Raw genomic sequence first — 13,704 nt, 5'->3', positions numbered from 1 at the left:
ATTATTTATAAAAGAAAACAAAAGCATTTAAAGCCTTAGGTTGCCTCTCAAGAAGCGCCTTAGTTAACGTTGTGGCACGACGTGAGTCCTTACTCATTCTCCATTGGTGGGATTGGTCCTACTATTACTAGGTAACCCCAATGGTTCATTTGAGTGAAGGGGAGGCACTACATAACTCTTGAGTGTCCTGATCAGCTGGATCGATCTAGAATGGGCGCCAATCATTTGATTCAACACTTCAATATTCTCCTTCACCTCTTCCAACATTCGGTCTTGTTCGGTGATCTTTTGGAGAATGATTTGGAGTGTGTCCTCGACACGATTGTTCTCCCTTTCTCTAGACGCTAGTACACTTAGTCCTACCTTAGGCAAGTAGGACACCTTCTTTTGGTGTGGGGTTACACGACACCGGATTCTATGTAGCTCACATGGTCTATGTCGGTTATGCTATTCTTCCCTAAATGAATGACAAGGAATGAAACATGGACTATACTATGACTTCTTGGCGGGTTGACTTAGTAGGAGTGGGGGTATGGGACTTCACTTCTACATTGCACAAGTAGACTTAGTAGGATTGTAACACCCTGAATGTTTATGGTTGTCTTTTGTCTCGCGTACAACACTTATGATCCTAAATTTGAGAGTTTTACTGTAGCATCGCTCGTGTTAAAAAATATTAATTTTAAATTGAAATTTGACATGAATATATTTACATGAAAATTATTTAGTTACAATATAGTCGTGGATATATTTTATAAGTTTTTTTAATAACTTATTAATCATTTTAATGGAGATATTTTCTCTAGCCACGTAGAAAAAAATCATTTTGGATAAATTTTACATACTCTTTCTCTTTAAAAATAAATACTCTTTAATTATGTAGTTCCACGTAAATTAACTGGAACATGTACTTACATATAATATAAAATAAATACATGTATACTTTTCCTCATTTAATGAATTAAGGAGTTAGTTGGGGTTGTGAAAATTATTTAAATATATAAGTATAAGTTTTCCTTTTTAATTTATTAACAAATCCCACCGCCTCTTATCCTTAACAAATAGATACAATTTTCTCCTTAGCACATATGTTTCTACAACTTAGAGAAATAAATCTTACAACATCAGTTCTTTAAAAATTATGGCTTCAGGTCGTTATGTACTATATGTAAATAAAGACACGCATATCATCCACAAATCAAAGTGTGCTATTTTCCGGGTTAAGCTTCCTAATTTCTCCGCTATTTTCTTGATTCTTGCATCGCATGAGTTCAAAATTATAGATAATCATAAGTATTGGACAAAGAAATTGGCTAGATGGAGTTAGTGGTGGCTTTTGGCATGCGGTAATCATGGTATGTTAAGGCAAAACTATCTTTTTTTTCATATCACACGAATCCTAAAGTTTATAAATCATCGAATGAGTCTTTTTTTTTACCATTCTATTGCTAGAAAGACCCTCTGTGAAGGGCATTGGGATGTCAGCTGATCGTATTTCTTGACTTTATTGTATCATTACTGTGTTTGTACTATTTGATGTATACTTGACGGTTAAAGTTATTTTCTTGCAGTTTCTTATTCCTATAACTTGTAGTGAGCTATTGTCCTAAGAATGAGACTGAACTAATGAAGATTTATTATGTTGTATCTAAGGGACAGTGAAACCGTTCTTTCTCGTGAGAAGTTCTTACGAAAATGTTGGATGAAAATTATTCTCATACTAAACCTTGTATCCTATTCTTTTGGTTTGTACCCTATTCTTTTGGTTATATACTTGTGAAACAATCTTGTTTCTACGCAGGCTCATTCCATTACCAAATTGGAGTCTTCTATAGTAAATCAAGTCAGGCATGTCAGTCTCTTTTGAGTTTCTAAATGATTAATCTCCTAAGTTAAAGTCCAGTAAAGCTTCGAGTCTATTATGAGTCGATAGGCCTAAACGATCGTACAAAATTTAAGTGAGGTTACAATGAGACTCTTTAAGGACCTTAAGCTATTTATGAATATTCTCAGGTTTAAGTTACCTTCTAAAGTCAAGTTAAGTATTCAGGTTCATTCTAAAAGCCTATGATGTTCTATGAGTCGTTACATATTATACAAAAGTGGTTACGGGTTTACGAGAACAAGAGTACCAATGGGTAAATATTGGTAACATGACAACGTCAAAATATATGCATTATGAATCCATGACATGACATGCTATGCATTCTACTCTCGAGCTATAATCGGAAGGTATGGGACTTATTGCCTATATTTATACGTATGAGATACAGATGGCCACAAGTTGGCAAATATGATGTCGGTTCACTTCCGGAAGGCATCACCATTGCTAGCATTTGGTTGGGTATGTCATGCATTTGTATATATATATGTATTCACAACATACTATTACTCGAGCATATTATGCATATTTGATTACTATGAAGTCAGGTATTAGCCATAGTGGCTATTAGAGTTTCAGTTTCAGGTTGTATCTCTACTACCCTTTTTATCGCAACTATTTATGGTTTCACTTATTGCGTTGCATACCAGTACATTTTCATTCGTACTGACATCCCATTGCCTGGGGGACGTTGCATGTCATGCTGTAGGTTCAAACAACTGTCCTGATCGGCTTTGCAATAGTGGTGTTGTCTCAACGGAAGATTGGTAAGCTCCATTCTTCCTGGAGCTATTGGTTGTATATAGGTTTTACACACTTGAGTTTTGTATATAGTTCTTGGTATAGGTGGGGACTTTCCCTAATCAGATGAGTGTTATTATTCGTAAAGACTTGTGGACATACCTTGTTGGGTCTTCTCGGCTTCGATTTGTAGTATATTGTTTCAGTTGTAGCCTTGTCGGCTTGCTAGTTCTTCATCAGCTAAGTCGGCCTTGCCAGCCCATTTCATTATGTCTTTGATGGGTTGTTTCCTCGCTAGTTCAATTATCTTGGTTCAACGGTAATTATGGCGGCCTTGTTGGCCCTCAATGTTTCACTTTCTTTATGTTTAAGTTTGTTTACTCGAGCAAGTGAGGCATTCGGTGCCTGTTACGCCTCTACTAATTTTAGGGCGTGACAAAGATGTTGTGGGATGGTTCCTTTACATTGTGATGAGATACAAATGTAGACATGTGTCTAGAATGGTTAGTTGTTATGAATGACTTTCTTTGTATTCAAAGTAATGTTCATGATTGTTTCCTTATTGGTGACTAATGATTATAATGAGGTCTAAAGATGATGTGTATGACCAAGGGAGCTTCAAGGGGACACTTAGTAGGGTTGGTATTATGGGATGCCAACCATACATTGCACAGTTGTTCCCTAGGGGTTGCTAAGGTGTTTATATTACCATGCAATGAGTGTAAATATGATTATGGCTTGTGTTGTGTATTGTAAATGCATGTTGGTTTCTAAACTTAGCAAAGGCATACCTTTCAAACAAAAATGTCTTTTTTTTAAATCATATTTAAGGATTTTATGCATGTTTCCATACTTAGTACATATTATATGCTAACCCCTTCTTCCTTCTACATCTTAATGAGTGTAGGTTCCGCCTAGGTGACATTCACTCTCCTTTTGAAGAAGACTTGGATTGCTTATCTCCAAGTTGTGGTGAGTCCTCAAGTTCGAGGACGGGATTTCCTATTTCTTAGTTTCTATTGTACCTCTCATGTTGAGACTTTCATTGATGTATAAGGGCTAAGTCCCAAACTTTGTATTCCTATGTTTTAGATGGTGGTATGAGACAAAGTCTAGATTTCCTATTATTTTCTTTTATGAAAAGTGAAGTTGGACTTCGATTGTAAAGTTTTAAATTTCCGCATTATTTCAATGTCTTATGTAATGATGATGCTAGAGGCTTGTATGAGACCCCTTCGGGGTCAAGTACGCCATGTTACGTCTAGGGGGTACTCCCGGGATGTGACACGAGTCATCTAAAAAGTATGATCCTTTACTACCCATGATGACTACATGGTTTATGGAGACGTGAGTTATCTGAACTCAAGCTTGTCCCCATATCGGTGCTCAATACTACTCCTAAAATATACTTTAGCTCATATGTTTGTAACAACAAAACTCTTTCTTTGGTTTGAGATAATTACTCAAAAACTTAGCTTAAAAGCTCTCTTGGAAATCTCAGTTTCCTGTATTGCTTTAATGTGAAAACATTTTAACTCTTAGGAATACTTAGTTTCGTATAATCTTTGAATAATGAACTTTACTCTTACTCTTTACTGAAAACTAGCTCAAAGGCTCTTTTAAAAATCTCAGTTTCCTTTCTTGTTTAAATGTGAAAACATTTACTCTTTGGGAATACATAGTCCCGATATACTCTTTTGAAGAAATGCACTTCAAACTTTACTCTTTACTCAACTCAAAACTCAAGTCTTAAAACAAAGTTAAAACAATTGTAACAAACTTTTGGAAAACTTTATGAACTTATGTTAACTTGACTCTTGACTTATCTTGACTTGACTCTTAGCTTCTCTTGACTTGACTCTTAACTTCTCTTGAATTGAATTATGGATTCAAGGATTATGATTTGTGATAAGAAAGATCTCATAATGTTTAGGAATGATTTTAGATAGCTAAACATGACAAAAGATTAAGAAATCACTGTCTGAGGATGGGTTCGCGATGCGGAGAAGTATTTAAATTTTTGGTTTGAAAATAACTTTTGAAGCAGAACGGTCCGTGACCGCTCCACAATGCGCAACAATTTTTACCAAATCTAGGGAGCAGGTCTGCGACGCGGAGGCACTGCCCAGATTTGCCTGATGAAATTTCTTGTTTGTTTTCCAGCTCTAAACCCTCTAAACTCCATTGGTTCTTTCCCCAAACACTTAGAATCATCTATACCCTTAAATAACATCAGATTCGACTCGAAAACACAACTAAAAACGTGAATCAATCTTAAGAAAACTCCCACAACACAACCCACAAGGATGCAAACGAACTTCATCAAGAATTCAAGGGATTAACTTTCAAATCAATATACTTTGCTGAAATTGAATCAAGTTGGGCGCATGGGTGAACTAAACCATCGCTATGTGATCTCACATACCTTGTAGGGATCACCCCTGACGAAATCCACAAGTTAAACTCGACGATCTTGATGAATCTTGCTTCTCCTCTCCTTTCTCCTCTTCTTTTCTCTTTACTCCAAGCCCTAGCGTATTTTGGTAAAAGCCTAAACTGATCTAATTCTGATTATACCCTAACTTAATTACCAAAAACGAAATAATATAATTGGGAAAGGAAAAGACCAAACTACCCTTTCAAAATCCGGATTGGACTTTTTCTTATTCCAACATCCCAACTTCCAAAGGGCATAACTCACTCATACAAACTCGGAATCGCGCAAACTCAGCGGCGTTGGAAAGATCATACCAAGATCTTTGAGCTAGAAGTTAATTATGGCCATTTGAAGTTGGCCAAAACTCAACTAATTCTAACTTAACAAAATTTCTAGATTTTCATTCTTTCCAAAAATGACTATTTCCAATTATTAGCTTCTTCCTAGTTATTTCAAATTGTGAGATTTTACAGGTAATGTCATAGATTTGAATTTCTTCACATATAAAGGATTATTATTTTTGAGTGATATTTATCAAAGACTAGAATATTTCAACTCTCATACATTAATATATGTATATATATATATATATATATATATATATATATATATATATATATATATATATATATATAATTCATCACTGAAGGAGTGAAGCTCTACCTTTCAAGTTTCTAAATCGCTTCTACAGGTAAATCGTCTAAACTTCTACCATTTAAAATTTATAATATTAAAAATGAGATATGTCAATAGGTAAGTGACTTGATTATGTAAAGAATCTTACACTTATGATGCATGTATGTAACTTAAACGCTATATAATTATAATGACTACTTGTTAACATCATTGGTGAAAGCTAGAACGGTTTGTGTAATTGTGAATATGGTTCACCTACCCAAGGACTCTGAAAATAGTTGTGCCTCAAACTTGCTATCACGTGCACGTGTATCTCATGTGTCATATGTACATCTCGTGCGTCATACGTGCATCTTCTGTCAATAAGTAGTTAAAAAAACTCACATCTTGCACAAGCTTTTGTTTTCTTCATACCCCATACACACAACAACAACATTCAAACATTTTTTTCCTTCCTACTACTACACCCAAACTCCCACATACCTGGGTTGAGTTCGAGGTTTTTCTTTGTAGTTTCGAGTTTGTGGTTCCTGACTGTGGTTTTCTCTTCTTGTGAATTTATTTTCACAAAAAGTAACACTTGATCTTCATTATATAACTCGATTCACAATTATATAAGACATGATTATAATGTTATGAAATTGTTTAAATTCTATGTGTGTTTATTATTTTTTATTGAACATATGTTTGAACTTGTTATATTATTAAATTTAGAATAAAATTGTATAACATGTGATTATTTCTTGTATCCCTTTCTCACTCTTTTCTTTAATTAATTATCAAAATTTTGGTGTTTGTGCCTTACTAATTTTGATGAATACATGTACGGTGCATTTAGAATGTAGTTGGTCCAAAAGTTCTTGTGTATTTTCTTTGTTCTTCAACTGAAAAGGTTGTTTCTACAAGTTATTAGGTGAGTTTTTGATAAAGCACATACAAATTTGCATAGATTTGACACCTTCTTCTTGTTTTTTTTTAAATTCTTTCTGGGTTATTTCCACCCAAAAATTGGCCAATTCTTCAAAAAAAATAAAAATAAGAGACTCCATTGGGCTAGTAAGGGGTAGTTTTGAAAATTATTACTAATTATTAGTTCATTTTCTTTGATTAGGGTTGTTTAAGGGTGTTTTTGTCGTTTGACATCATTTTAGAGCAATGTATAATAACTTTAAGGATTCACCTGTATTTTCATGGTTTGCTTTTCAAAATTTGTAAGCGGGTAAAATGGTGTTTTTAATTGTTTATGCTTACGTCATACGCATATGTCACGACCCAACCCAAACAGTTAGCTATGTCGGAACGTGGCAACCGATCCAGGTTAGTTATGCTGAAACGTGGTAATCGATCCCATAGTTATGCCGGAACGTGGCAATCGATCCAATAGTTATGCCGGGACATGGCAACCGATCCGAGTTAGTTATGCCGAAATGTGGCAACCGATCCATTCAACACACCACAATCACAATCACAAGTACATTCTCAATAATCATACAATCAAGAAGTGATTCATGGCATATAGTTATTCATCTATCTCATTTACAACAAGTGATAAACAATGCAACATTCATATACAAACATTAATTTGACCATACTTAGCCCTAGTCATCATCTAAGGCTTGTTTCTAGGGTTTAGTCACAATTCATCATAAATCCTCAATTCAATCACTCCAATTTATGATCTAGCATGCATTCATAAATATAGTTCCATTCATGATTTCATAGTCTTATTCTTGAACCAATTGTATCCATGAAACAATTCTAGAGTCCCTAACAATTTATCAATTTCTCTTCTCAAGGCATAAACCCTTATACTTTGATTTCTAGGGAATACTCATGGAATTTACTTGGTGCACAAAGGTCTACATATAACCCTACCATAGATTTCCATATATTACGTAGTAAGCACAGATTTATAACTACTCAATTCATAAAACCTAGCCTACCAGGGAGCCAAGCAGTTGCACGGAGTTTTGACTTCAATTCTGGTTTTCCGGGCTTCGTGACAATGAATTTGGCCAAGAATTCGCAAGATATCACCATCCTCCCGCTAGAAATCTTCTTCTCTTTTCTTCCCAAGCTTAGAGCATTTTTTTTGAGGTTTCTAGGTGTTTTACGACTTATTTAGGTATTTTAGGCAGATGGAGAAAATAGGATTTCTCGTAATTTACATTTTGCCTCGCCTATTCCGCCCTGGCACCAACTTTGTCATGCCCCAAACTCAAGGGGTGCAACTGGCTCTTAATGCCAAAACTCAGGCCCGACCCGACCCTACTGAACCATTTGCTACTAGTGCATGGAAGCCACATGCAATCAAGAAAACAAACAAGTATATCTCGGCTTAAAATTAAGCCATCGGCCGGCAAGGCCCCTATCAACAGATCTATAAATGAAACAGCAACTCCCAAGAGTTCATATAAAGAAATAGACAACTAGCACAGAAGTTCTGATTGGGACGTCGAGACCACCATGATCTCTATACTAAAACTGAAAACATGAATATATCAAGACATTACATCAAACAACTCACAAGTTTCAGCAAACCAACAAACTAGTCTAGCATGGCCATAATGTAGCTACACACCCCACACACTAGTCTTTAATCCTCTAAGAGTAGTAAAGATTGGCGGGACAGGGCCCCAGCCTACCCATAAAATATATACAACAAAAGCTAACAAACCTCCAAACTCTGGCAGCTCTGGAGGAAAGGGACTAGCGAACTAGATAAAAGTCAATCATGTTGCTGAGAAGGTCTACTGGGTCGTCTGTTGGGACCTGCATGCGTGAATGCAGCGCCTCCAGGCAATGGGGCATCAGTACAAAATAGTGTACAGAGTATGAAAGGCAATAAACTATGAGCAGGTATCCTAATATACTAGAATAATCTGATAAATAGATCAAGGATAAGATAAGTGTACCTTCCTGCTCATAAATCTTAACTTATCAAAAATATTAAAACATCAACCTAACCAAGCCCCCATAAGCTTGGCAGGTACAAACAGCACACAAGACCACCTACTCAGGCTCCTTTAAGCCTAGAACGTACCAATCAGTGTATATACCCCTATCGGTAGTCACCTAGCCCCATAGGCAGTCACATAGCCCTCTTAGGCTTTAATATAGCCCTGTAGGCAGCACTTAGCTCTCTTAGGCATCAACATAGCTTATAGACAACTCATAACCCTCTTAGGCAACAACATGGCCCTGCAGGAAACATATAGCCTTCTTAGGCGTCAATATAGCCCTGTAGGCAACTCATAGCCCTTGTAGGCATCAATATAGCCCCGTAAGCAACTCATAACCCCCTTAGGCATCCATATAGCCCCATAGGCAGAACATAGCCCTTCTAGGCATATATCACATTATTTTAGCTAACCACAATAGCCCCAAGGGCAACAATAACAATCCAATCACTAAAAGCGAGCAATTTAGTTATAAGCAACCTATACAAATAGCCTCTAAGTCATGTCCAACATAAGGACGCTACTAACTGAATAAGAATCCTGACAAGGGAAGATTATATCAACTCGAGCAGCCAACAATCAATAATAATGGCTACATGTATAACAAGGATAACAACCCAATTACATTGCTCCTAAGATTTAAGGAAACATGCCGTACGTAGGAAATAGTCTTAACATACCTTTTTCGTTGAATTCACGTGGCCTAACGACTTTACGCACAACCCCCTCGATACTACAACAAGAAAGGACCATAATTAACACAAAAGAATAAAGGATACCACGATAATCCGAGAAAATATATGTATTTCTGTCACAAATTGCTATTTGTGACTTATCAAAGCTAGAGTCGATGGAAGAAGGGTCTTACCTTGATTTTAAGTTCGTAATACACCTCAAAACTTTAAAATATGCCCAAACCCCTGCTGTCCACACACCAAAGTACGATATGCTAGGAAATCGATAAAACAAATTATACCATGTTAACGAGCTCAACACGTAGAACAACTATTATCAAGGACTTAAGTCACGAAAATCTGTAACTTGGTAGATCCTAGAAGTGGGTTTTGTTGGTTTTGTGGTTATTCACTAAGAAAAATGAAGGGAAAATGAATAAAAGTCGAAGAAGATGATATATATAAAGTTCCACCGACCTAGGGGACCCACCTCACCTGCCTGCTTGCGTAAACTTATAAAAACGTGAATATCTCTCCATTCTGAAGTTGTATGAACAAACAGGTTAATGTGTTGGAAACTAGACTCGTAGACCTTCGATTTCATACGTCGTGGGCACCATAACCCTTTATGGACTGGGATAAAATATCCGAGACATTTGACCCAAATTTCAGACAAATCTTTTAAAAGGAATTTACGGTAACTTTTGCCAACTTTTATTTTGCCACTTACCTAACTTCAAAACTTGAGATACAACCCTTGAACACTTAAAATATCACATAACACATCATTCTAAATTTATTACCCACCCTTCTGGTCTTTCCACGAAGATACGGGTCAATTTAGACGTTTCAAAAAGTCGAGGTGTTACATCCTTCCCCCCTTAGAAACATTTATCCTCGAATGAAAAATCTAAGTCACGCGGTTAAGTCCTTAGGAATTTCTAAAATTTAGGTAGAGTATCCTTTTTAAATGTAACTATCCAGGAACCTGAAACGCAAAAATTCTAACCTAGGTGTCTCATAGGATGACATAAATAGCTAAGCACTATAGCTCTGCAATAAAAGTCCGAGAAAATATACAACGACAACAACAATAATTGTAAGCAACAATATATAAAAAAAATCAGATAGGTATCTAACCTCACTGCACTAATATAAACTGATATGCCATCACCTTGGGGTATGAAACAAGTGAGGATATTTGGACCTCATGCCATCCTCAGCTTCCCAGGTCACCTCTTCTCTATTCTTGTTTCTCCACAATACTTTAACCGAAGCCACTTCTTTGGTCCTTAATTTATGGACCTGCCGATCTAATATGGCAATTGGAGTTTCCTCGTAGGACAACTCTTCTGTGATCTGAACATCCTTAACTAGGATAACCCAAGAACGGTCTCCTACGCACTAGCATCGATACATGGAAAACTGGATGAACAAATTCTAGCCCTGAAGGCAATTCTAGCTCATAAGCCACTTGTCCTACCCTCCGAAAGATCCGGTATGGCCCAATGAATCTTGGACTAAGCTTGTTTTTTTTGCCAAATCTCATAACACCCTTCATAGGAGAGACTTTTAAGAATACCCAATCATCGACAAAAAATTCTAAGTCCCTTCGTCGCACATCTGAGTATGACTTTTGTCGGCTTTGAGTTGTTAACAACCTTTCCCGAATGAGCTTAACCTGCTCCAATGTCTGTTATACTAAGTCGAGTCCAATCAACCCTGGCTCACCTACCTCAAACCATCCAATAGGGGATCTACATTTTCACCCATACAAAGCCTCATAAGGTGTCATCCCGATGTTGGAATGATAATTATTATTGTATGTGAACTCAATAAGAAGCAAGTGGTCATCCCAACTTCCTTTGAAGTCCAGCGCGCACGCTCGTAACATATCCTCCAGTGTCAAAATTATGTGCTCAGCCTGGCCATCTGTCTGAGGGTGAAAGGCTGTACTAAGATTAACCTGTTTCCCCAGTCCTTTCTAGAAGGACTTCCAGAATTTGGCGGTAAATTGTGTTCCTCTATCAGAGATAATAGATACTAGGACACCGTGTAGCCTAACAATCTCTCTAATATAGACCCCTACATAGTCTTCGGCCGTAAAAGTCTCCCTGACCGGTAAGAAGTGGGTTGATTTTGTTAGTCTATCAAAAATTACCCAAATAGAGTCAAACTTGCGACGCATTTGAGGTAACCCTGTAATAAAATCCATATTAATTGCTTCCCACTTCCATAAGGGTATGGCTATCTCCTGAACAAGCCCAGCGGGCTTTTGGTGCTCAACCTTCACTTGTTGGCAGTTAGGACACTGTGCCACAAACTCAGAAACGTTCTTCTTCATCATGTGCCACCAATAGATCTCCTTAATATCATGGTACATCTTCGTTGAACCAGGGTGAATAGAATAACGAGAATGATGTGCCTCTTCCATAATCCGATGTCAAAGCCCTACAACATTTGGAACACACAATCAACCGCTATATCTAAGGACTCCATCTCCTGCTATATCAAATGCTAAAGACTGCTAATGATGGGCCTTGGCTCGGAGATTCTCTAAGCTAGGATCCTCTTTTTGGCATGAGTTTACCTCTACAACTAGAGATGATACGGATGTGTCCTGAATTGTGACCCCACTATCGTCTGCCTCTAACAATCTGACTCCCAAGCTAGCTAACTGATGAAGCTTTCGCGCTAGCTCCCGCTTCTCAACACTTAAATAGGACAAACTACACATAGATCTTCAACTGAGGGCATCCACTACCACATTTTCCTTTCCTGGATGATATAAAATATCCACATTATAGTCTTTCAGTAATTCAAGCCATCGACATTGTCACAGATTTAACTCCTTCTGTCTAAAGATATATTGAAAACTTTTATGATCTGTGAAAATATCAACATGAATGCCATACAAACAGTGTCTCCAGATCTTTAACGCAGGCACAACTGCAGCAAACTCTAAATCGTGGGTCGAATAGTTCTTCTCATACTTCCTCAACTGCCTTGAAACATATGTGATAACCTTACCATGTTGCATTAGAACACATCCCAACCCAAAACCAGAGGCATTACAATACACCACATAGCCCTCTGAACCCTCTGGCAATGCTAGAACTGGTGTTGACGTCAACATGTCCTTCAGTTACTGGAAACTATGCTCGCAAGCCTCAGTCCACTGGAACTTAGCCCTTTTTTTAGTTAACTTCATTAATGGTGCTGAAAGTGAATAAAATCCCTCTAGAAACCTTTTGTACGTAGTACCCTGTTAATCCTAAGAAACTACGAACCTTAGTCGGAGTCATGGATCTGGGCCAAGTCTTTACAACCTCAATCTTTTGTGTGTCAACCATAATGCCGGAATTTGATATGATATGGCCTAGGAAAGCCACAGAGCTCAACCAGAACTCACACTTAGAGAACTTTGCGTAAAGTTCCTTCTCTCGAAGAACATGAAGGACTGCTCACAAGTGATTTGCATGCTCAGGTTTTGAATGCGAATAGACCAAAATATCATCAATAAATACAATCACAAACGTATCTAGATATGGATTGAATATGCTATTCATCAGGTCCATGAACATTACTGGGGCATTAGTTAATCCAAAATACATTACCAAGAACTCAAAGTGTCCATATCTGGTTCTAAAAGCTATCTTTGGAACTTCTTTCTCCCGAACTTGTATCTGGTGGTACCTTGATCTTAAATCAATCTTTGAGAAGTATCAACACTTTGTAACTAATCAAACAAGTCATCGAACCTTGGAAGGGGATACTTATTCTTTATAGTCTCCTTATTCAGCTATCGGTAATCGATACACATTCTTAGTAAGCCATTTTTCTTTCTCACGAATAACACTGGCGCACCCCATGGCAAAACACTAGGCCTGATAAATCCTTTATCCACCAAGTCTTTCAGCTGATCCTTCAACTCCTTTAGCTTAGCAAGAGCCATTTATAGAGGGATAGATATGGGTTTTGTACCTGGTAGCATATCGATAGTAAAATCAATTTCCCATTCTGGAGGGATACCAGGGAGCTCGTTTGGAAATATATCTAGAAACTCATCAACTACCGAAATAGACTGAAGAGTAAGTGGTTCTGCATCTATAACATGAACGCGAACAAGATGATAAATACAACCCTTAGTAATCATCCTCCTCGCCTTAAGATAGGAAATAAACCTACCTTTCGGTATTGTTGTATCGCCTTTCCATTCCTGAGCTGCTTCTCCTGGAAAATGGAATCTAACAATCTTTATCCGGCAGTCAACATTAGCATAACAAGACGCTAACCAGTTCATACCCATAATAACGTCAAAATCGACCATTTCTAACTCTACGAGGTCTACAGAGATCTGACGGTCGATAATTT

The 13,704-nt window shown here is 37.2% G+C and overlaps 1 protein-coding gene across 1 annotated transcript; it reads right to left on the bottom strand.

Moving 5' to 3' along the window:
• Positions 1-11,095: 11,095 nt before the first annotated feature.
• LOC125826254 (uncharacterized) lies at positions 11,096-13,285 on the bottom strand. The gene is made up of 6 exons (XM_049505573.1): positions 13,198-13,285; positions 12,621-12,790; positions 12,171-12,469; positions 11,921-12,059; positions 11,492-11,695; positions 11,096-11,296 (listed from the first exon to the last, which is right to left on the bottom strand). Exons 1-6 carry the CDS (start codon positions 13,283-13,285, stop codon positions 11,096-11,098), a joined length of 1,101 nt encoding a protein of 366 aa, XP_049361530.1.
• Between the last annotated feature and the right edge of the window lie 419 nt (positions 13,286-13,704).

Source organism: Solanum verrucosum, unplaced genomic scaffold, assembly GCF_900185275.1.
Source record: "Solanum verrucosum unplaced genomic scaffold, falcon-dt-bn FXZP01000060.1, whole genome shotgun sequence".
Taxonomy (NCBI): Eukaryota; Viridiplantae; Streptophyta; class Magnoliopsida; order Solanales; family Solanaceae; genus Solanum; species Solanum verrucosum.
This window is presented reverse-complemented; position numbering and strand designations above follow the sequence as displayed.